The sequence below is a fragment of the Tamandua tetradactyla genome, chromosome 19 (assembly GCF_023851605.1).
Source record: "Tamandua tetradactyla isolate mTamTet1 chromosome 19, mTamTet1.pri, whole genome shotgun sequence".
Classification (NCBI taxonomy): Eukaryota; Metazoa; Chordata; class Mammalia; order Pilosa; family Myrmecophagidae; genus Tamandua; species Tamandua tetradactyla.
In genome coordinates this window covers 73,831,773-73,856,127 of record NC_135345.1, presented here as the reverse complement: position 1 = coordinate 73,856,127, position 24,355 = coordinate 73,831,773, and the positions used below count along the sequence as shown (strand labels likewise).

General features: G+C 41.6%; 1 protein-coding gene and 1 long non-coding RNA gene across 9 annotated transcripts in view; one reads left to right on the top strand and one right to left on the bottom strand.

Annotated features, from left to right (window-relative positions):
• Positions 1–24,355, bottom strand: part of LOC143663323 (mitogen-activated protein kinase kinase kinase 9-like) — an 80,472-nt gene that overhangs the window by 32,178 nt on the left and 23,939 nt on the right. For 7 of the 8 annotated variants that reach the window (XR_013165901.1, XR_013165899.1, XR_013165900.1 and 4 more), the window contains one exon: positions 20,572–20,696. Coding sequence is in view for 1 of the 8 variants with exons in the window: in XM_077137072.1 (XP_076993187.1) it covers positions 20,572–20,638 (67 nt within the window). In the remaining 7 variants the exon portion in view is untranslated. Of the gene's footprint in view, positions 1–264; positions 1,478–20,571; positions 20,697–24,355 lie in introns of those variants that run through there. The other variant, XM_077137066.1, reaches the window with a different exon arrangement.
• Positions 572–15,010, top strand: LOC143663325 (uncharacterized). Its single transcript, XR_013165902.1, has 4 exons — positions 572–725; positions 7,080–7,137; positions 7,615–7,648; positions 13,091–15,010. It is a non-coding gene; the product is annotated as an uncharacterized LOC143663325 (long non-coding RNA).

Sequence of the window (24,355 nt, the reverse complement as noted above, 5' to 3'; positions counted from 1 at the left end):
CGGGTTAAAAAAAAGGATGAAGCAAACGGAAGGGTGGGTAAGTTTGGGGTCCGGGCTCCAGACTCCAGGGTGGTATTCCCCGGGCGGTATTCAGAGACCGGTTTTCGGTATTCGAGGGGGCCACGGGTTCTGGGCGGGGCCAGGGGCCCAGAGTTGGGGCTGGGAAGCGGCACTCGGGGACAGAATTCGGGGTTCAGAGCTCGGGGGCCCTGCGGCCCGCGCCCCCCATCACCCGCCCGCCATCCGACGGCGGCAGGCACTCACGTGTTCCAAGGCGAGTCCATGTTGGCGGTGACCAGCAGGACCGCGGCGCCCCGACGGCCGCTCGGCCCGCCACGGCTCTTCAGCGCCACCCGGCCGGTCTCTGAGGCAGCCGCGGGGCATCAGCTGCGCCTGGGGGCGGCCCCGCGGTACATCGCGGTGGGTTGAGGGCCGGGGCCGGCGGAGCCGGTGCGGAGCCTTTGGATTCCTGCCGGGTAACTTCTGGCAGTCGTGGCCGCCGCCTCCTGCTGAGTGCAAGTCCCCCCCTAGGAAGGCGGGGTTCGTCCTGGTTGCTCCCGTGTCTGTCCGTCCAAACCCCTCGCGGGCCCTGTCCTGTCCCGCCCCACGCGGCGAGGAGACTCCCTTAAAGGGGCCGCGTCGACTGGCGCCGGAGGCCGGCGAGCTGCTCTGCAGCACGGATTCCTGCTTGTGAGACTCCGGGGAGCAGAGGACCAGGCCGTGAGGTCAGCTTGGCGCAGGGGGCAGAACCTCTTGGTCTCCGCGCCGGGTGGCGGTGGGGAACGGTCCGCGGGGGGTTCGATTTGACTGACACGCGCGCGCCCAGGCCGACCCCCACCTTCCGAGGGGCGGGGCTGGACTTACACTCAGCCCGAGGCGGCGGCGCTGACGGTTAGAACTTTCCCTAACCGTTTCCCTGCCCGAGCCTAACGGCTCCGCGCGGACCACCCGGTGGGACTGCGCCTCACGCTGAGGGCCTGCCGAGGCGAGAGACTGCGCGGGGCAGCGGACAAAACTGCAGCCAGCGAGCCTTAAATGGGGGCAGAGCCCGTTGGTCTCCGCACCGCGACACTTCTCGCAGTGGAAGCCGCAGCTGCCTCCTGCTGAGTGCAAGTCCCGCCCCGCCCCTCGGCGCTCCCGAGGTCATCCGATCTGCTTTCTCCACAATCTCCCATCATCACTGCACAATCTGAACACATCGCTGACTCCTTCCTCAGTCAGCAGATCAGGACTTGCTTTAGGACACACTCCATACACCTCATTTGCTTCACAAGGCAGTGGGACCCTCTTTTCAGGCTCTCCCAGCTGCCCTTCCCACTCCCTCACTCACTAGCTTTCTTCCTGTCTGTCTCTCTGCTTTTCTCCCTCCCTCTCTCACTTTCCCATCCTTGTCAACAACATTGTAACTTTAAGTTCTCCCTTGGCTTCTCTCCCAGATCTGGAAGCTGGAAGCCTGCAGGCAGCAGAGGGCTGGGCATGTACCAGCATTTCTAGCTGTGATCTTGGAGCCTTGTCTCAGCAAACAAACACATTACTGCCACAGTGGTTGACCATGTGCAAGTGAAGGCTTCTTCGAGTCTGGATCCTGACCAAGCATTTTGTCATGCTGACTATTCCAATTTCCCTGGGTCTCCTCTGCCCTTTCACGGGTCTGGACAGCTACCACCAGCCATAGTGGCTTTGACCTTTTGCTAACTGTCCATTCTGTTTTAAAGGACCGAGGCAGGTCCCACCAACTGAACCAAATGTCAAATTCATAACGTGGCCAACAGAAATAACTCATGAGGGATCATGATGGGGCAGGGTGGAGGGAGGGCAATACTATTTTTAAATGCTGTGCACACTCCTCTAATATACAATGAAATAGTATGCATCATCCCTACCCAGCTTTTTCTAAACCATCCAGAACTCAGGGTATTCAGCCCAGGTGTCTTATAGTATCCTAAGTCCCAAAGGTTCCATCAGATAAAACAACTGGGTGACTCCACAGTGGAGAAGTACCCCACCTGAACAGCTTCTGAGAAATATTTCTGAAGACCTTATTACATTCTAGAGCAATGCTGTCCAATAAAAACAGATTGCCAACCACATTAGCAAGGAACAAAAAAAATTTTTTAAGTAAAATATAGAGAGACATTAAAAATAATTTTGATCATAAGTTTTAATGAAGCCAAGACATCCAACCTATCATTTCAACATTCAACCAATATAAAATTATTAATAAGACTGTTTCATATTCTGTTTTTGTACAAAGGCTTGGGAAGTAGTGTGTGCATATATATGTATAGCACATCTGAATTCTGATCAGCCACATTTCAAGTGTTCAGTAGCCAGATGCAGCTGCACAGCTGGGGATAGAGATATTTTCTTCATTATACAGGCTGGAGAGATTAATTGACCTGACCAAAGCCACAAAGTTAGTAAGTGGCAAAGCCATGATTTTGACCCAGGCATCCCAATTAAACATCAGTTATTTATTTAACCATCCTTCATAATGACAGCTGTTGGGCCCCCTGCCTCTCACCAAATGTGTGGTAAATTCAGGATCCAAATGTAACATTCCAACTCTTAGCACTTTGAAAGGTCTGTGCTTGTACAACTGGGCTGAAAATATGCTTACATTCCAGTATAAGTGATTAGGAAGTAAGGTGTTTTCATTTTTTTTTCACATGGGACAGCACCGGGAATCGAACTCGGGTCTTTGGCATGGCAGGTGAGAACTCTGCCTGCTGAGCCACCATGGCCCACCCTGTTGTCATTTTTATGACATACTATGTTTGAAAAAATTTTCAACTGGCTTTTTTTTTCTTTGCATGCTGTATGACGGGGGTCACATTTCATTCTTCTTCTATGTGAGTATCCCCTTATTGCAGCACCAGTTGTTGAATTTTTGCTTTGTTTGGTTTTTCATTTGTTTGTTTGGGAAGTGCATGGGCTGGGACTCAAACCTGGGTCTTCTGCATGGCAAGTGAGAATTCTACCACAGAATTACCCTCGCACCTCCTCAACTGGGTTTTAATAACTGTGGCCCAAATACTATACTTTAATTATATTTCTTGATTCCTACATTTTTTTCTCATCCTCATTCTCAGAAGGAAAAAAATTTCCTCACACAATTCCATCAGGCCTGCATGCATTTTTCTGCTTTAAATAGCAACTGCAAGCCAAAAGATGATTTTTCTGATGAAAATATTCTTTTCTTTTCCTGATGAAACAGAGAGTTACATTCAGGGGCAGTCAGCTGAAATTGTACATTGTTACACTTGAGTGTGGGAATATAAACTGATTTTTAGTGTTTCCAGAAAGAAGTTTAGTAAAATGCATTGAGTTTTATAGATGTAATATTCATAGACCCATAAGTTACACTTCTGGGAATTTATCCTAAGGAAATAATTAGTAATGTTGGCAAAAATATTTTGACAAATATGTTCATCAGACTGTCATTTATTATAGCAAAACAAATTATCTAAATATCCAGAGGGCGAATGGCTAAATGCATGGGATGGAATTTTATGCAGTCATTAAAATTTATATTTATGAGAACTTTGATGATGTGGGAAAATTCTTGCAATGTACTGCTAAATGAAAAAAAATGCTTATATAACAATATGACTTCAAGTTTGTAAAATTGCACACAGAAAAAAAATTAAGACTGGGCAGTAAATCCCAGAAGGGGAGAAGGACAGCCACCAGTTGTGTTCTACAAGCTGAGGTCAAGGTAGGACATGTCTGGAGACTTCATAGGTTGCTCTCATACCCTGCCACAAGACGAGCCATCCCAGGTATATAGCAGGTCCTGCTCTCATGAGCTGAGTCAGTTTTCCAACCTAAAACTTGAAAGGAAAGCACTCCCCAAAATTCACAAAACTTTTGATCTTTTGCAGTTCCTCTCAGGATATAATTCTGAGCAGAATCCCAAAATATAAAACAGACATACTGAAAGAGATATGACCTGAAATAGTGCCTTCTAGGCCTTCCCTCATTAGTCAATTTTTGAAACTGAAAATCTTTAGGATGCCAACGAACAAATCTGAAAGCCACAGTCCTAGATGCATCACTGCTTTTCAGCAGCAGAAAAGAAAGACTTCAAAGACTAAAGAGGGTTCATTTGTATGGTGGAAGGCCAGGGCTGAGAAAGTGAAGAAATCTCTCTTTTGCCTCTTTTGGAGGGAATATAGATATATCTTTAAGTTTCTCATAATGTTAAAACAACATGTGATCTGACAGCTCCCTCTTAACAAACAGACCTTCTGAAAACAAAACAGAAAGCAAGTAAAAAAAACCTGAAACAAAAACAAAACAAAACAACTACCACACTTTTTCTTGCCCTCTATGCTATTTTTCAGGGGCTTAAGTCGATTTTCTTATTCTCTTTCTTTTGTGAACATTCTACTTTTATTGAGAGAGAGAAAACCTAGCAGGGCCAGCATTCTATATAATTCCAGACATTTCTCTCTGTCCTGCCCTACTTTATTTGCCTAAAAGATGTATAAAAGGCAGCCAGGGATGTTGAGGCAGCTCAAAGTTTCTACACAACAGTTACAGGAAGTGCTGTTTTCTTGTTCAGGGTCACTGTGATCAAAAGAACAGTATCAATAGCACGAGATTTGGATGCCCTTGAATACTTTTCCTCCTTAATGTCATTGGTTTGTTTGAAGAATATCAAATGCACAACTGGGCTCTGACAAGAGGTTAGAGAAAGCAGAAAATGTGTGAACACATTCCATCATAAGATACTAGAAATACTGAGAAGTCAGGCAGAAAAGCAAAAGGGAAGGAACCTAGTTCAATGATAAGAGCTGTACAGGGCCTGGATTCTATTTCTAATTCTGTGGCAAATTCCCTAATGCAGATTTTGGGCAAGGCAATGAATGAGCCTCTATTTTGTGGACAACGGGAGTTATGGACAACTGGAGTTTTGGCACCTAAACTGTAAAATGGAGATAATTCTTCTCATGGCTGTGGTGGCAATTAAATGAGATAATGCATGTGAAGTACCTAATGTAGTTCTGGGTCCTTGGTGATGAACCAGAGTTTACTAAGTGGTTGCATCGAGCAAGGTTTAAAAGCACAGGCTCTGCAGCCAGATACCATGCGTTCTAATTTTGGCTGTCCAGTTAAGTGATGCTGTACTTACCAGTAAGTTCTTTAGCCTCTCTGAGCCTCAGTTCCAAATCTGTAAAATGAGCACAGTAAAGAGAGTACATGCCTCTCAGCATTGCTGTGAGGATTAAGAGTTGACATATGTGGCACACTCAGATCAGAGCCTGGCCCAGCAGCTACTCAATAAATACTAGTGAATTTCTTTTTATTACATGCTCATTCCTTTCTCTGTCAATTACACAGGAGGAAAATAGTAAAGATTTTAGCAATCTGGACTCTCTTCCTTCTGTCAGTTGTCTACTTTTCCCAAAACCTTAGGAAAGCATTATTGCTAGTTGTTAAGAGTTTATCTTAATGAGTTGGGAAAGCTACAGAAGCTTACTGAAATGCAGCTTTCTATCCATAGAATTGTGATGATATTGGTGCCTACATGGCTGGAGGCCATGTAGCAAGTTAATAAATCCAGCTATTCTATTACATCATTGTCAAGGTCATGTTGTTGTCAATGTCATAATTAGCTGTTGGGTAACTAACAAATTTCACAGGCCTATGGGACATGGCCATTTGTTAAAGTAGTTATGTGGATAAACTGACATTTTTAATTACTCATACTACTGTTAACCCCAATTCAAAAGATAATTAAAAATTATTACATGTGCTAAACATTTTTTGTAACACATTTAGTCTCTGCATATCCATTTTAAAGAGTCCTTGGGTCTATCAAAGGACTTTTCTACTATTCATATGATAAGATATTTTAATAGTATATTTATGATAGGATGGGCATATTCTTGCATGCACAGTAAGAAGAAATAAATGCTGTTTTCAGTGTCTCTTACAGGACCATATCACCAGGTAATTTATCACCTGTACAATTCAGTTTCCCACTTGAAAAGTAAGGCAACAACATCTGTCCTACCAATTTCAAAGAAATGATGATGAGTATCAAATTACTATAATTTACATGAAAACAAAAACTGAGAGGGTATGATTCCTTGACATGTCAGATATTCTTCCTCTTCTTATTTCCCTTATCAGATTAAACATTCACTAGGTGTTTCCTGCCTGTAAATTGAGAGCACATCTCTGTGGCCAGTAATTGTCCTGTGGGCATGGGAGAGAGTCCAGTATGAGTCCTCCAGAGAACTGTAGCTGCAGACAGAATCTAATTCAAACAGCACGGAGCACAGCTGGGATGTCTTCAACACTGTTGCTGGGAAAGAGAATGACAGGAACTCTTGCTGCCGAGTGTTTTGCACAAATGTTCATCATTTGTATTCCAGACCATCTCATATACTAATAAATGTGGTGTCCTTAGACAGTGTAAGTGAGTCATGCCAGAGAGAGAGAGAGAGAGAGAAGAAAGATGCAGTCTGGCAGAGCCCACTCTCAGCCCACAAAGGTCTGCTCATGATTACTTCTAAACAGGCAGGAAAAATGAGACAGAGGATGTCAGAGAAGAGCCTCAGCAGACACTGTTCTCTCCCAGTTCCTAATCCCTTCTGTTCCAAATTTTCAGTATTGTCATTTTTGAAAATAAATTTTAGTGTTTTCTTTAAATTAATATATGTATATGTATATATACACACACACATACAGGGTAGGAAAATTGAGAAATACTAAAAATTAGGAAATGCACAAAGGAAATCCTAAAAGTTCCTCATAATCTGACAGTCCAGAGAAAACTGCTGTTGACCTTTATTTCATTTCCCACCAGCCCTGAAGGAGGGTAAAAATGGGGTACAACTGTATGTCAAATGTTTACAAGTTGAAGCCAAGAGTTAAGTTCTGTATGAAATTTTAACTTTGCAGCCCAAACTACCAGGTGCCTCTTTAGATTTTGGTGTGATGCCCTGAACTAAAAATTCGTAACCTGGGTTTCTTCTTTTGGGCCTGAAGTTTTGAGGGGGGCTTTATCCAGAATTTGAGCAAGACTGTTTCCCCATGCTTTTCACCTCCTTCCTTCTCTGAAACAGCATCCACAAACAGCTGCCTTAGATGATGCTCCATGAGGACAGAGCAACCTGGGTCCAGGTAAGCCAACCTGCAAACCAGATATCCAGTCCACCATTGATTCATCTCATAAATACTCCCTGGGTGCCTTCAGTGGGTTGTATGCTGGCCTAGATGCTGGGATGACAGCTGAGTATAAAACTGATACAGTCCCAGCTCTGCAGGATAGTCTTCCCCAGAGCGAGACACAGGTGTGAAGCAAGTAGGCTAATGAATAAACAGGATAATGCTGTGAGTGCAATGAAGGAACTAAAAGGTGTTGTGACAATGGACAGCTTGGCAGGGGTGGGGTTTTGGGGTGAAGCTTTAGATGTAGTTCTCTGTAGAGGAGAACTCTCAGAAGGTGATATTTTACCCTAGATCTTAAAGAGGAGACAGAAGGGTCCAATTATACAAAGACATATTTTTATATATGCTAAATGCTGGCATGGAGTTTCCTTTTATCTCAGGGGCTATTCTGGCACCTGAGTCAGAGTTTTCTTTATTTTAGCTTTACAGAAAGAAGAGACTGTTCTCACTGAGTGCTTGACAGGTACTGGACGTTCTTCTAAGCATTTTGTGTGCTTTATCTCAAAAACACTTATCTTTAAAGGTGCCTTGACTTCTTTATATTAAAAATTAATTTAGCTAATGTTTCCATGTGCCGATTAATACTCATGACACCCCTATTAAATAGGGTTAGCATCCAAATTGTACCCATGAGAAAATGGAGATTTCAAAATTTAGAACTACTTTGTATGAAAACAGAAGAGCACCCTTACCAGGAAAATCATGCCTTTCCCCAGACACACTACATCCTTGACATCTCACTTTCCCTCACTCTTCATCTTGTCATCACTTGCCCTGTCAATGCCACCTCCTAAATTCTTCCTCATCTAATTCTGTCTGGACTACTACAGCAGCTGTACTTCCTTCTCCTGCTGCCCTTGTACACATTCACCTCAGAACATCAAGACCCAGAGCAAGTTTTGAATTCTCAAATCTGTTCCCTTCATGTGCTTCTGAGATAATGGGCACTGAGTGAGACAAGAAATGTAAACTGATTATTAGAAAGAGGTGTTTTAACCACCACAGTGAAAGAATGAAAGGAGAAGGCTATTCATGCTTCCTCAAGAGGCAGGAAATATGTCAGAGAGGAAATCAGTATGGATTTGAGAAATCAGTATGGATATACCTGGTGGAAGAAGAGGAAGGGGGAGGGGCAGTCCAAGCAAAGGAACCAGCATGTGGAAAGGAATTTTCATGTGCATGGGGTACTGAAAAGGGGAGTTGTGAGTTGGAAACCAGGAGATGGTCATGGAAGGTGGACAGAAGGAAACAGGCTGGAGAGGTGAGCGGGTGCCAGAATGTGAGGAACCAGGAACAGCCTGCAGGGTTGGATGCTCCTCCAGAATCAAGAAACTTCTTTGAGTAAAGATGATCCCTCTAGGGGAAGTTTAGAGGTTGGGTTACACAGAGATCAATAAGGAAGATGTTTTAATGTTCTGCAACAGAAAAGAGGGGGGCATGAAATGAAGCAGTAGCAACAGGCTGAATAGCTGGGGACAGATGGAAGAGTTGCTTCTGAGATGGGTTTCCTAAGATTCTGGTAATTGAGTAACTGTGGGGATTGAGGAAGAGTACAAGGAAAGGATGGTTCCAAGGTAACTGGGTGAGAAAGCTGCATAGATGGTGCTGTAATTAGACATGGTGGGACATGGGAGCAGGGCAGGTTTGGCATTAGGAGCTGGGGAAGGAAGAGAATATGAGCCTAGTTGTAAACACATTACATTTGATGTGTTAAATGTGAGGTGTTGTGTGACATCCAAGTCGTGGTGTCCAATAAGCTTCTGAAAGTATGGGACTGAGCCCTCATACAAAACTGATAGAAGAGAAAAGGAGATGAAGTCAGGATCATCTCACTGGTGAATACATTGTGTCTGGAGTTCTGATTTCCTTGTTCCAAGTTCAATGGTCTCTCCACTTCTCTGCCTTGTCTCACTCCAAGCAGCAATAAAGAACAAGCTTATGTTCTCTTAGGCAAAGGTAATATTTTGAAATATTAATCAATTGGCTTCTTTCTGTATTAATGCTCACAACATTTGTGAAGGCCTTCTCATGACCCCAGCCCAGAGAGCAAAACTAGCCTACCTTGAATAAAGCAATGGCCACAAATACTTGACCATCAATTTCGCAAGCTGCTACTCTAAATTAAGGATTGAAAGACCACCATGTCCAAACTGGATTAAAGATTCCACAAAATGAGAAAAAGGGAGAGGTGAAGGGACCACAAGTAGAACAGAGGGTGAGATAAGGACTCCAACCTCCAAGCATCATCCAAGGTGCCTCATAGAATCATTATCCAACAAGCCACCTGTGGTAGACTGAGATATCAATTCTAGAAAAAAAATATGTTTTTAATCTTAATCTGCATTCCTGTGCGTGTGAACCCATTGTAAACAGGACTTCTTGAAGATGTTACTCCAAGTTGAGGGGTACCCAAACTTAATGAGGGTGGACCTTAATCCAGACTACCAGTGTCCTTTATAAGCAGAAGAAACTCAGAGAGAAAGAAAGCCATGAGGTGAAGCCAGAGGCCAGAATTCAACAGAACATGGAAGAGAGAGGAGAGGAAATCACCATGTCATGCAAGGCAGGTGTACAAGCCAAAGAATCCCAAGCATCACTGGCAACCAGTACCACAGTGTTGCAGACTTTGGGGAGAAAGTATTGGCTTGTTGATGCTTAGATTTGGGACTTCTCTTATCCTCAAAACTATGATATAATACATTTCTATTGTTTAAGCCCACCATTGTGTGGCATTTGTCATAGGAGCCCTGGCAAACATAGATTGTGCAGCAAAATAAGTGCCAATCTCCTCTCTGATGCATCCAGGATAAGCAACACACTTTCTCAATGACCCAAGACACTCTTAAGACCCCATGAATGAAAAGTAAGACCTGAATACTTACAGTGAGCTTCCCTACAGAGGAAGGAATAACATGATGAGAAATCATCCAGAGTTGTCCAAGATTGATGAAACCTACTTAAACTCCCCTGAAGAGCTGGGGCAGGGAGTAGGAATGTCTCAATTATAATGTATTCAGAAACATGGACAAAGAATTTCCTTGGAATGGGACTTAAACCACCTTGCTTGCCAAGTCTACCTATAATTCAGACTCTTCCTTTCTCATAAACAAAATGTTTTTCCTTTATCCACATTGAACTTCATGTTCTATTACTTTAAAAAAGATAGGCAGCATATTGACAGTGCAGTTTTGTCAGATGTCAGGACAGTTTCCAAAGGTTTCCCCAGAAGAAGAAACGGGGTGACAACACTGTCTTTACTGGACCCAGTTTTAGAACACCCTCAAGCAAGAATCTGTTTCCTTTTTCTCTATACAAAATGAATTTGTTTTCCCATCCCTTCTACTTTATTATATTCATCCCTCCAGGCATCATTAGAGAAAACCATTTTTCTCTGTGTAAAATAATTAAATTGGGCTGCATAAATAAATGGAGCTCTCACTTTTTTCTCCATATTTCCCAACAGCCTTGCAGATGGTATTAAATTAAGAAACAGGGCATCTGTGTCCCCATGTGGAAAAAAGCCAGACTCTTCGGAAACTGTGGACTTCTTGCACTGCTGTTATGTAATTAAGAAGCTAATGGTAGCAGGGCCCAGTTGTTCTAACCAAAACACGAGCCACTGGGATTTCTCTCTTGCATTCTAGTGGCAGGCTCAAAGTCAAAAAACAAATGACTATTAAATGCCAGAAAAATGTCCAACTACTCTAAGTTTTTCCTTTTGAACTATCAAATATTAAAAAAAAAGAATGGTTATACCCAGCTTTGTCAAAGCTACAAGGATAAGCATTTTTACATATGATTTGGCAAGAGGAAGGGGGACAGTGAGACACATTTTTGCATATTAGTGTATAATTTATGGCCATTAAAAATAAAACCATTGAAGACTATTTCATGACAAGGCTGATATGTGTCCAGAAGTAGGCAGGAAAAAACCTAAGACAGAGCAGGACTAGGAACCCAATCCAAAGGGCTGACCAGTGCTTCTTAATTTCCTCCCACTCAAAGGTAAGACTGGTCATTGAAGGGAGTGGGGGTTTGGGTGGCCAAGCCTGTATTTAGTGGCCAAATTGTTCAGCCATGGCCAGGGTGTCATGGAGGCAGAAAGCCATGCAGGGACTGACAAGATCACAAACCACAAGGGATGCTCTATTTTCTGAATGGAGACACTGCTTTCTTTAATGGCAAGATTTTCAGATGATTAAATGCATCATTCTGAAAACCTTATTTATCTTTGTTTTTGCCAAAGCATCTGCCCATTTCTGCATTCCTAATGTTGAAGATGCAGATTTGGGGTCAAAAGAATAGAAGTTCCCATGGGGTTTCTATTCTGAGAGGAGATGTTAAAGGAAGTAAGGGTTCTTTCTAGTGAGAAAAGCTGCATTTTATATTCCCATTTAAGTGAGCTGCTATCAATTTTCAATTTTATACTGGAAATTTATAACTCACAAAAAGAAAGGAGAAAAAAGTTAACCTCCTTTTTATATATCATTGTTTTACATGCTTACTGTTTCATTAATACATATAAAACATCAGTACTTTTTGTTCTCAAAGGTACAAATGATTCAAAAGCATATATTTAAGAACAGCATCAATTTGGGGAGAAAATTTCAAATGTTAAAGAAGTTAGGGTGGGAAGGAACCTTAGAAATCATTTCACCTTGTTTTACAGAAGGGGGAATAAGATTCAGGTATTTTGGTGTTCAGTATACACCAGGAAATAAGTAAATGTTTTTTGAACAAATACAAGAAAGAATGAATGAATGAGCCCAGGCTCTCTCACCCTCTCACTCTCTACCAATGCTCTTTCCACCCCACAAATTTTGTGTCCTGTACCCACTTAGAAAGCAGAATCAAACACCCATAAAAACTGAGCTTTCAGATGATACCACAGGACATTTAAAGAGAATAACCCAGCACCTATAGGATAGCTCGGCTGAGGCCTGGACTGTGTTGAGGTGTCTCACACTGGTTTATGAGAGTGAAAGACCAAAAGCATGTACAATGGCATGTCACCAGTATGACTGGAGCAGGCACATCACACATGTATTCTAGGGATCTGGAGTTTGGGCATGAACAGGGATTTCACAGCTTCGAGAACAAACCCCGGACTTTCCTTTGTAGACTCATTTGTAAGATCTAGAGCAGTTGTATCCAAACCTTCTGATGGGAGAAAAAAGTGTGTGTATACTTAACAATAAACTTTCATTTATTTATAGATTAGGTACATAAACAGCTGTCTTCATATTAGACATACACCATAAAACCTACAGAATAAAAATTTTAAAGGGAGCTGATAAAAGGGAAAAAAGAAAAAGCAGTCAAAAAAGTTCTTCCTTTACCCCTATGAACGATTTTATGCACCCACTGCACATGTCCCCTGCTCTGAAAACCATGCTCTAGGGCCTCCAATTCACCATCAACTAAACCACCAGGAGGCTGTACCCCTCTGCATGTGGCACTGGATTTTGTACCTCAGTGAGCATCCCTAAATCCAGTCTTTACCAAATGACCAGAGCCTCTTTTCTCACCCTTTCCCCCATGGCTGTGGACATAACTAAAAGAATGGTCCTATCACACGCTGCCCAACACTTTCTCCCACATAACTGGCTCTGGGTCTTATAGAGAAGAGGAGAGAAGAGGGGACATTCTGTGAGCTCCTGCCCCACTGCCTCACCTAAGACACAATCACTCAGCACTCATTACCAGCCCATTCACAAAAGGTGCTAGAAAATTGTAGCCCATGCTGGCTGTGGAATGCATGCAAAACCCAGAAACTCACAGTCTCTGCCTTGTAATGATGATGGCTTTAGTAATATTTTTGCTTACCCTGTCCTGCAGCTCCCAAGGGAAGTAGTGGGAGGGTTCACTTGTCTAAATACCAAGCATCATTTCTTTCCTTTTGCAGCCCATGTTCTTCACAGCTGGCCTCACAGAAGCTGTCTTCTGGCTCAAATTCCAACCCTATGGACTGTGACTGGATTGCTTCATGTGACAGTTGACTGGCATATTTTCCACCCCAGCCAAGTCCTGTTCCAGGATATCATTTAAAGCAATTAATTATTAATACTCAGGTCCAAAGTGCCAACCTGACCAGGAACAATGATGTGTGAACTTCTGCTACTAAACCACTTCCTCAAATAAGATGAAGACCCTTAACTCAGACTCTAAACAAATGAGTAATTAAAACTCAGTCTGAAGTGAACCATTCCTTATTTAATGCATTCAACTTTAAAAATCAGAACGTTGATTCCCTGAATACAGCGAGCCTTCTGGAAGTCTGTTTCTATTACAGCCTGGCTCTGCTGAGAATTCTGTGTGGTGAGGAGGTCTTTGCCCACAGAAAGGAAAAGGAGGAGGTATAAGGGAGAAAATGGGACTTAACAAATGAGTATGGATGCTGAATCACTATATTAATATTCCTTCTAGCCTCCAGTGTTTTGAGTAGCTAGAAGGAGAAATCTGAGATGAAGGAATGGTAACCCATGACAAACTCTGGGATCTGTTCTGTAACTACTTGTTGAAGTGTGCTTTAAAAAATATAGCATTTTTCTTTCTTTGCTTCATATATATGTTATATTATATAATTCTAAAAGTTTAAAAACAAGATCTGACCAAATATCCCTGAAAAGGGGGGCTGTGATCAGAAATAAATTAAAGAAAAGGCTTCTAGGGAATCAGCAATACTGTACCCTTAATAGGTGTTTTCTCTGTAACTATTTGTTAACTTACACTTTGAAATTTGCCCTAATAACTCTTTATTAATTTGAAATTTATCACTTTTCTGCATATATATTTCACAATAAAATGTTTTTAAAAATGCATAGGAAAGGAAATTGCTAACACATTAACATTGATTGCCTCCAGGAGGTGAGATAATCTGGGGAGGTGATTTTTTTTCTGCTTTTTTGCTATGTACTTTACAAAATTTCTAGAAGATTTTGTAATCAGAAAATAAAAACAATTCAAAACCTATGACAAGAATAAGTGCAATTAGAATTGTTTCTGATTGGGGTTACCCGGTAGCAGTAACCCAAGGGGTAACATGGTTCCACGGGATTTATAACCAGTCATATGGTTGTATGGAGCATAACATAAAAGAAATTTCAAAAATCCCAGAGTAAGGGATGCAAGGATAGTTCAGTTGTAGAATTCTCACCTACCATGTGGGAGACCCGAGTTCAATTCCCAGTCGATGCACTTGCCAAAAAACAAATAAGCATAACAAACAAACAAAATACAACAAACAAAAATTCAACAAATGTTACTGCAATAATAGGTTACTCACATGGAAAAAGAATGAAATGTGACCCTGCCATACAGCATACAAACAAAAAATAATCCTAGAGTAGAATCCTTATACATTATAATGGGAATGTAAAATGGTATAGTCACAGTGGAAACCAGTTTGGCAGTTCCTCAAAAACGGAAACACAGGATTACCATATGACCCGATAATTTCACATCTAGGTATATACCCAAAAGAACTGAAAACAGGGAGTCAAACAGATACTTGTACACAGATATTCATTATAGCATTATTTACAATAGCCAAAAGGTGGAAATAACCCAAGGGCCCATCAACATATGAATAGAAAAATGTGGTATATACAGACAATGTCATGTTATTTAGCCATAAAAATGAATGATGTTCCGATACATTCTACAACATGAATGAATCTTGAAAACATTATGCTAAGTGAAATAAGCCAGAGGCAAAAGGACAAATACTGTATGACTCCATTTATATGAAATATTTAGAATGAGTAAATTCAGAAGACAGAAAGTAGATTAGAGGTTACCAGGGGCTGGGGAAGGGGAAAATTGCTTACTAGGTACAGAGTTTCTGCTTGGAATAATTGAAAAAATGTTGGTAATGGATAGTGGTACTCTAAATGTAATTAATGTAACACAGCATTATAAATGTAATTAATGCCCCTGTAATTATACTAATAAATGGAAAATTTTAAGTTTTATACGTATATGTTAACACAGTAAAATTCTGAAAAGACCATAGCATCATTCTTTAAGCACGCATCCTGCCAGACCTGAGTCAAATGAAAGAAATGGGTTGGCAACAAGGGGGAAATGGCTAGGAAGAAAGTCACTGAAGTTTTAAGAAGAAAGGCAAATTTATTTTAAGGCATGGCCATGAAACTCCATAAAAGGAGAAAAGACAGAGGAGAATTTTCATATCAGCTAAGTAGAGGGGAAGCCAGACTCATGATGAGTGGGAAAAGCGATTGCAATCAATGTAACCATACAAGCCTGGGGCTGTCAGATACTTTACCAGTGATGGATTTGAAACATCTGCATAGTATACTAAAGGCTCTAACTGGTATGATATCGAAGGACCTGCACAAGGAAAATGCAGTTGGCCTCACAGGTCACCTGTTATGTGAGTTGTAGAGGGTGGGGATCAAGAGTGTGACATGTCTGATGGATGAGGACAGCACATTTTCTTTTTTTGTGTGCATGGGCAGGCACCAGGAATCACACTGGGGTCTCCGGCATGGCAGGTGAGAACTCTGCCACTGAGCCACCATTGCCCGCCCTGCTCTTTCTTTCATATGTTCAAAATGCCTTCACATGTTCACATACAGACTTGCTAGAATTTCAATGAAGCCACCGAAGTCTATGGCTAGGGCTAAACATTCTTTAAAAACCCACCAAGACAGAGGCACATGTAAGTACCCAGGCTCAAATCCAGAAACACACACACACACGTACAGGTATATCACAGGGTAGCTTGAGAAGTTAGCATTACCACCCTCCTGAATTTCTAACTATTCTTTAAACATTTTTTCAATGATATCAAACTCAGCTTCAAGCTACCCCTCTGTTCAACTGCATTGTCAACCCAAGATCCTCCTTTATAGAAATTCTGGGGTCTCTGCTGTGTTTTTGTTTTGCTAGCAGGATGATGTCAAACATTTTCAACTTTAATTTACTTTTATCTACCAAGGGGAAGAAAGTGCAGCTTTCCACCCTTTTAACTATGCCAGGCTGCACAACTGCTAAAGCAGAAAAGAATTATCTTCACTGTGTGCCAGTAAATGCCAACTATCAAGGCTCTTGTGATCAATTTCACTCCCCATCTCTACCATAATTCAGCATTTTTCCAAAATGCAAAATACCACCAATAAAACACACAATCATTTTGGTAGCTACACTATGGAGACACTGCTCCAGTCTGTATATAAATTTATTCAGATGAGTGGTTCCGTAAAATGTCATTTTACCCAGAGCAACTCCCATTCTCAATGTTTTCTTATCCTGAAATTCTCCTATACTCTACATGGCTCTTTTCAAATGGTTTGCCTTTCTCATCTAAAGTTTTCTTCAGCACTAGTCTACTCCAATCTTGTAACCATGTAACTTTTGGGTGGCATGAAAACTTTCCCATTGCCTAGTGATGCCTAGGAACTGATTTTGTGTTTTTCTCTACCCAGACACGGCCAACTTGCAGCTAATCCTCCAGCTGTCACATGGTGAATGGGGTCACGCATTCTCCCAAAACACCACTGGGCTGCTCTGGACCATAATGCTTTGTTCAGCTGTCTTTGAGAAACTTGGAGCTCTGGGAAGAATGAAAAGAGCTTGTCCAACAAATGAGTGGCCATGACCCCATAGTCCTGGTGGCGGCAGAGGTGCCCCTCCTTGGCATTCATCTGAGACACAAACTCACAGACACGGAGCTTCCAAGGATCAGTACTCAGACCTTCTTTCTTCTTCCAACCTCATTGTTTAAAATTCCCTATTAAGACAACTCTTTTACAGTAGCTGGGCTGCTGACCTTGATCTGTTTATGAATCCGGTTCCAAAGTGTGTGATTTGAAACTCCCACAAGCCAGCAGCTAAACAAGCAGGGAAGAGGAATAGGGGCACTGAAGGAGAGCAGGATGTCCAAGCCTCCTCCACTCTGCATTTGAAGCTCAAAAAGCAATGCATAGGACCTACCCCTCTCAATGGCTGGCTCCAAAATCCAAGTGAGATGGGTTCTGCCATCAACTCCTGGCATTTTATCGATATGTCACTTGAATCTTCCTGTGTCTCAACAGTCTCCTCTTTAAAGTAAAGAGATTGAAGTTTTTCACACTCTCTGAGCCAGGGAAGGGCCTGGGTGGTAGGAGTGCACTGGCTTCTTATCTGCCACGTTATTGGTGGCTGTGATTTAACAACTATCCCTCCGAGCATGTCTCAAATTCACCACCTTCTCCCTAGTTCTGCTTTCTCTGTTCAGCCTTTGTTTGTGTATTCCCAGAGCTATTGCAGTGGTTCCTGTGTGGTCTGTTCCTCCAGCCTAGTGATTCTCAACTAGGGACAACTGTGTACACCAGGTACATTTGGCAATATCTGGAGACAATACTGGCTGACATAACTGGGGAGATGCTACTGGCATCTAGTGGGCAGAGGTCAAGAATGCTGCTAGACATCCCACAATGCACAGATATTCCTCCAACAAAGAATCATCCAGCCCAAAACATCAATAGTGCTGCAGTTGAGAAATTCTGCTTTGGCCCTACCTGCCTTTAATTTGTCCTCTACACACCACCATCAGAATGGTCTAAAATACAATTTTAATGAGGTCATTTTCATGTTTGAAATCTTTCAGTGCCTCCCAGGTGGCTCAAGATAAATCTAAAACTCTCCAGCAAGTCATATCAGAGTCTGCTATCATCTTGCTCTTTTGGAACTCTCTGCCTTGCCTTGCCTGTCCTTCTTCCCCGACTATCCTCCCTTCCACCACCCACATAACACATGCAACTGGACAGCCCAGGAGAGACACAAGACCCTCTGCCAGACAGTCTTGTGTCCGTCCATTTCTTTGCTCATCACTTTTATGACAAACACTCTGATATGACTAAATGAACAAGATGCTCTCCAGGCAGCTCAAGGAACTGATATCTAGTGAGGCACATAAAAGAAGTGAATGTGTGATAACATCAGTAAAGGCAGAACTTACACATCACCTCTGTGATTTCACTGCCATCTCCCTAACCAGTTATGAGCTTCCCAAGAAGAGAACGTCTTCATCTTCATAAGCTATAGCAAAATATACACTGTAAGGTGGTCTATAAGTTGCATAAGTTGTATTTGTTGCATTAATGAATGAATGAATTCCTGGCCTCTTTCAATTTGGCTTTTGCACAGACATAAAAAGTCAAACAATTTAAAAACATAAGGAAACAAAATTCATTGTACTGTATTGCACAAAACCTCAGCAACAGGGGCCACTTGCAAAGGCAGAAACATCATCTTTGTTTAGAGTCCTATTCACTGCCTCTCTTCTCATTATATATATTGGAGAAGTATAAGTCTATAAAATGAGCACTTATTCCTATGGAAACTACAAATCCTTTACTGATACCCAAAAGATAAGAGACATGGAGCAGACATTTGACTCTAAAATAGTAACTGAGATGTAACAGTATCAAGAACATAACGTTATATTCACTATGGGAACAGTAACTCTGAATTTCCTGCTGTCTAAGATGATTTTACTATCTTTCTCCAGATTTGGGGGTTTCATTCTATTTTCTGGACTTTTAACAATATTGTCATTTCTATTATTCTTCCTTTTAAGTTGATATTGGAGGTTGTTATGATTTGTGTGGTCTCAAATCCACAAAGATGTCCTATAAGGGGAGAGATCTCCTGGGAAAAAGAATTTTATTGGAACTCTTATAGAGCTATTTTGGATTTTATAAGGAAGAGATCAATCAGGTTGACTACTGAATAAATTTAATATATGTCTTTAAAATAACTGGGAAAATTGAAAAGTTGTTTTATGGATTCTTATAACACATTAGGAAAAAAATATTTTTACTGAAGTTAATTACAATATAGTTGTCTTGCCTAGGCTGCCATCTTTATAGACAAGCACAGTAACAATTCTAAGCTTGACCTAACCTTTCTCCTCTCCTCTTCTCCATTACCCACATCCTTCTTCACTCAATCTTAGGGCAATCATGACCTCCAGAAAAGAGTGGTTTACAACCAAACCATTATTCCATGTATATGAGATGAAGCCCAGAAAGTCATCAGAGACCAGAAGTAAAAGCTGCTCTTCTTTCACTTTGCAAGACATACAGAAATAGATAAGGTGCTGATAAATGTAGATACACAATATGGACCCAAAGAGACCCCGTAGATTAAGACAATTAATTTACCAGAGAACTTACAGAGTTAGACGTTAAGTCAGATAGTAAAGGCCATTATATAAAATCATTCTCATTTTCATTTTGCAGCCCAGTTGGGGATAAAAGATATCTTCTGAGATCCCATCCTCTATATTTTGTACCTTTCCCCTTCAACTCAGGGGTTGCTGAGTTTCCTTCCTAACCATCAAAGGTTTCTTCTCAGAAAACATTTACAAAAATTTTTCACATTTTTCACTTGAGTGTGAATCAGCTGAAGCTACCTCTTTCAAGGGCATTTGCATTCCATGCCATAAACCATATTCATATTATGGACCGAAGAGGAAGTCTTGACTTGAAACTGGAGGTGAGGGTGACCTGCCCTTTTGAATCCAGATTTTAAAAGATGAAACCAAAATCACATAGAATTAAGAAAATGTGTGTTACATTTTTATCCAGGGTTTCAGTAAGCTTATTCTATGAACATGTTTTAATTTTCAATTTGCTTTGAAATTCGGAGACCATGTATTAATATTTGCCTCACTAGGTGTTGGAATCAAGCAGTGTGGTGAGATTCTTCCCTGAAAAAAAGTAAAATCCTCAAAAGCAATCAAAGAAGCCTAGAGAAAATACACTACTTTTTATTTTTTTAAAGAACTTTTGGGTTTAAGTAACCTTACAGATTTTAGCTTATGTCAGAACTATCAAAGTACCATTGGAAAAGGGGACAAGAAAATTGGGCAATATGAAGGCAGAAAGCAAATGACCAGTGTAGAGAACTTTTAAAGAATTTTTTACAATCACTAATTTAGCTGCGATTATAGGCTAAAGCATTTCCATCCAATAGAACTTTCTGTTATGATGGAAATGCTCTTGACCTACACTGTTCAGTGTGGTAGCCATCAGTCACTGGTGGCTAGTAAATTTTTAATTTTAGTAAACTGTATTTATTTAAACTTATTTTTAGATACCTAAGCATGGCTAGTGATCATTTTATTGGATAGTGCATCTAACACCCTCTTAGTATATAATTTCAGGAATACTTTGTACCAGCAAATTGTTCCAGGAAAAACTGGTGGTGCTCCCAATATAATAGGGCTTTTTAGCTACAAACAACTTATTTACTAAAAACACAATTTATGACTCACTCCAGAACTCACACTAACCCATCACCCAGAGTATTCAAGACTGGTGCCACTCGTTCCTCCAGCCTGCAATGCCGGGCTCTGGAATGAAGTGGCTGACTTACCCTCATCCAGGGGAAACTCCTCTTCCTGCTCCCTGGGGGAAAGAGGCAGGGGCTGAAGGGGCTCCATGTTAATGATGAGCTTTTTATTCAGGGAGTGGGAACTGCGGCTCTGAGGAATGTTGGCTCTGAAAATAGACCCAAGCCAGATGGAGTTGGTTTCCAAGATTCATTGCAAATGCTGACCTCTCCATTTCACCCAAGTTAGAAACTGCCTCAGATACATAATGGACTAAGCCAGAGGCAAAGACAACTTAACACCCAAGGCACACTGCACCTTTTATCCTTAAGGTCCTGAAAAAAATGTCCATGTGTTTTTAAAAAAAAATGCAATACAGTGAAAGAAAATGTATTTTCCCATATGTCATCAGTCTTGGGCATGCTCAGTGACAACATGGAATCAATGAATTAAATATTCAAAAAAGTGAATGAAGGGCATGGCTCAAAGTAATTTAAAGAAACAGTACTACTACAACAACAACAACAACAAACTGCCAGATAGCACAGATGTTCTACAGCTTTAAGTTACCTTTGTGTTGCAACATAGTCACTATTTAATATCAATGTTGTATTTTCCCGTTCAAATTCATGCCCTTCTCATCAACCAGCCATGGAACCCAGCTCTGTTTTCTTTCCTTTGGAAAGAAGCATGTACAATCTGTCAGTGGCTGTGATGGGCAGTAGATGGCAAGGAAGCTGGGCAGGTGTCTTATCAAGACTACTGGTTGGCCACCATTTGCACCACCTGCTATGGGAGACCAGCTGTTTACCCTGACAGGTGGGGAAGCAGGATGCCTGCAGGTGAGTACTTGAGTACATTTCCCCTACCCGTGTTTCCCATCAAAACAAACTCATCCTTCAAAGACCAAGTGAGATGTCTTCTTCCCCTTGAAGACTTTCTGGATTGCCCCTTAAAACACAGACAGACATTCTCTCTCGCTCGCTCACTTTCTCATTCCCTTCTTTCATGACTCTCCACATCTGTCCCCTCTGTGTTTCTGAAATTACTGGTGCACTAATCAGCTCATAGCCTGGCTGAAAGAGAAGCACCATTAGGGCAAAGACTCCTGTGTGTTTTACATGCCCAACTGGCACCTAGCTAAGGGGCATTCAAGTTTGAAATGGAAGTAAACCTAATGCAATCCTGGCTTGACATGAACTGCCATGTCATATTGGCACAAGGTGTTCCCCTGGATGGTTACTGGCATTGCTGCATAGCAGGCATTTCTGTCAGGCATGGGGACAGAATAACAGGATGCCATTAGCACCCTTGAATTAGGAAGTGCCCCATTGTTGGCACCAGCTGGGAAGGAAGGATATGAGGATTGCTTAACCAGGTAGTTCTTGTCTTCATTATTTCATTCCACAATCATTTATTTTGCATCTGATATGTATATACCAGACAGCCTGGCAAGTTCTGGAGAACCAGGGTCCTTGCTTTAAGAGGCTCACTCTCTGGAACCCTGATTTTCAAACATGTTTGTCTGAGATAGGCATTAAGAAATACATTTTACATAATGACCAAGTACACACACACACATATGCATGCACATGAACACGCAATTGAAACAAATGATTCATGCATCAATAGTAACTCTTACTATGTGAGATCCATTGTGCTTTCTTTTTGCTCCTATTTATTTCATTTTCTTTAGAGGGCTGGTCTTAACCATTATTTTCACTTGATGGCCCACTAATATGCTACAATCACAAGTGGAAAATCCCTTGTCTTATGGAGGAGACTGATGGTCAAGGCATGCACTGTGGCAGGGTGTCCTTCATGGGCACCAGGGAAGGACACCAGACCCTGCCTCGAGTGAGGAGAGAAGGGAAATCAGAGAAGCCCTCCCATGGGAGTCCTGGAGAGTGTGGTGGAGTTTGTCAGATGGGGATTCCTTGCAGAGAGAAGGAAGTAAACAAGGGGCAAGGAGGAGCTTAAAATGTACCATAAGCAGTTCCTTCTTTATATTGTGAAGGGCTCTGATTTCCTTGAGCATCCACAGGTTTCCTCTGGCCCAGTGGCCATTCACAACTGTGACTCTAGCTTTGCAGAGCACAATGTACAGCCATGCTCTTGGCTACAGAATGTGACATTCTGACCTCTGAAGAGCCAACTCAACCATTCTTGCACAAACTGCAAGAGCCTGTCTACTCCACTGGAGTCAATCTACTCCATCTCTGGCCATCTGGCCAGTTGAGTTCACACCTGTTCTTATGCCCCAGAAATCATTGCTTATGCTACAAGGCTGAGCCTTTAGTGAGACTTTATGGAGGGTCTTTTGCTCTACAACAACAATCTTCCTAGCCCAAAATCCCTCAGTTGGAGATATCAAGCATCCTGCTTCCCCATTCCCCACCCACAACACACTTTCCAGGCAGCTGCCTGGTACTAGGACAGGCTGAGTTCACCAAGGGTTGCCTCACCAGTATTAGCCTGTCTTGGCATTAGATGATCAGGAGGTTACTGACTTGTCATGCACTCTCACGGGCTGCCACTGGGCTATAGCAGAGGCCAATGGCCAGTTTCACAACGTAATGGGGGAGGTGGTATTGTCTAGGGTAGACCAATAACCACCAACAAAAGTTTCAACCCCAAGATGGAAAATCTTCATTGAATTCAAAGTCTTGGAGAGTCTTTCTATGAGTCAGAGATAAGTATTATGTCCCTGATAAATATAAATCTTAGAGACAATCCAAAGTACACACAACTAAAGGTTTCCATGGGGCACAAAAAACCCAAGGCTCCAAGCTTTGGTGTCAAACACTATGACAGCTTGTAGGAAAGATAAAGCAAATTTAGAATAAAAAAATCACACCTCCTCTTTCTCATCAAACTTTAGAATGCAAGATATACTTTTTTTTTTTTACCTAATTCTCACCTTGCAATCTTTCTCAAGGTGCTAACCAATCCAAGCTTCTCCCACTATTTATTTAAAGCAACAGCTGACCATGAATGTTACTTTAATGATTAATTACCAGAATTGGAATGGCCTTTTTTTAAACTTCATGTGTTTTTCTCAATGGGCCTGTGAGATAGGCAAGAAAAATACTATATTTACAGACAAGGAACTGTGATCAGTGAAGTGATATAACTTGACTAAGGATGCTTAGACAGGCAGATTCAGAATTCAATCCAGATCACTTAATTCCCACTTTCTACAATCTACAGTGCCTTTCTGCATGTTTTCATCCTGCCAAGCCCAAGGGAACTCTGGCCACAACCCCTCAAGTCCTGCCATTTGTAGCTATACATGGTCTCACTGTTTGAGGCAATTTTCTAAAGGCTGTGCCAGACTTCTGCCCTTTCACCTGTGTGAAAGTTCTTGATTTAACTGCCTCTATAGCTGGGTCTCCTGGGGACAGGCTGAGGAACACACCAGGTTTCTCCACCCTCAGGATCCACCCTCAGCTGACCTGCTTTGCAGCCCATTCATGTGAGCTCTCATGGCAGAGAGCACATTCTAGATGAAAAAGTTGCTAAGAAGTCTATTTAGGAAGAAGCTTTCTTCAGAAACTGTGAGTACATTCTAATATTAGCTTTAAAAAAGGGCAGTATAAAAAAAGCCTCATGGTATTCCTGCACTACTCCTTGAGGTGAAAGGAAGTGATCCTGGCTTGTTACAAAACTTCCAATAACTCTATCTTAGGGGATTATTAAAAAATAATAATGGGTATATCTTTTAGGTTTCAGCTTCCCATTTTTGGATGAGAGAGGATAATAACATCACCATCTCACATCTGTATAGCACTTTATTATTTTTAAAGGACGTTATTTTAATCCCCATAA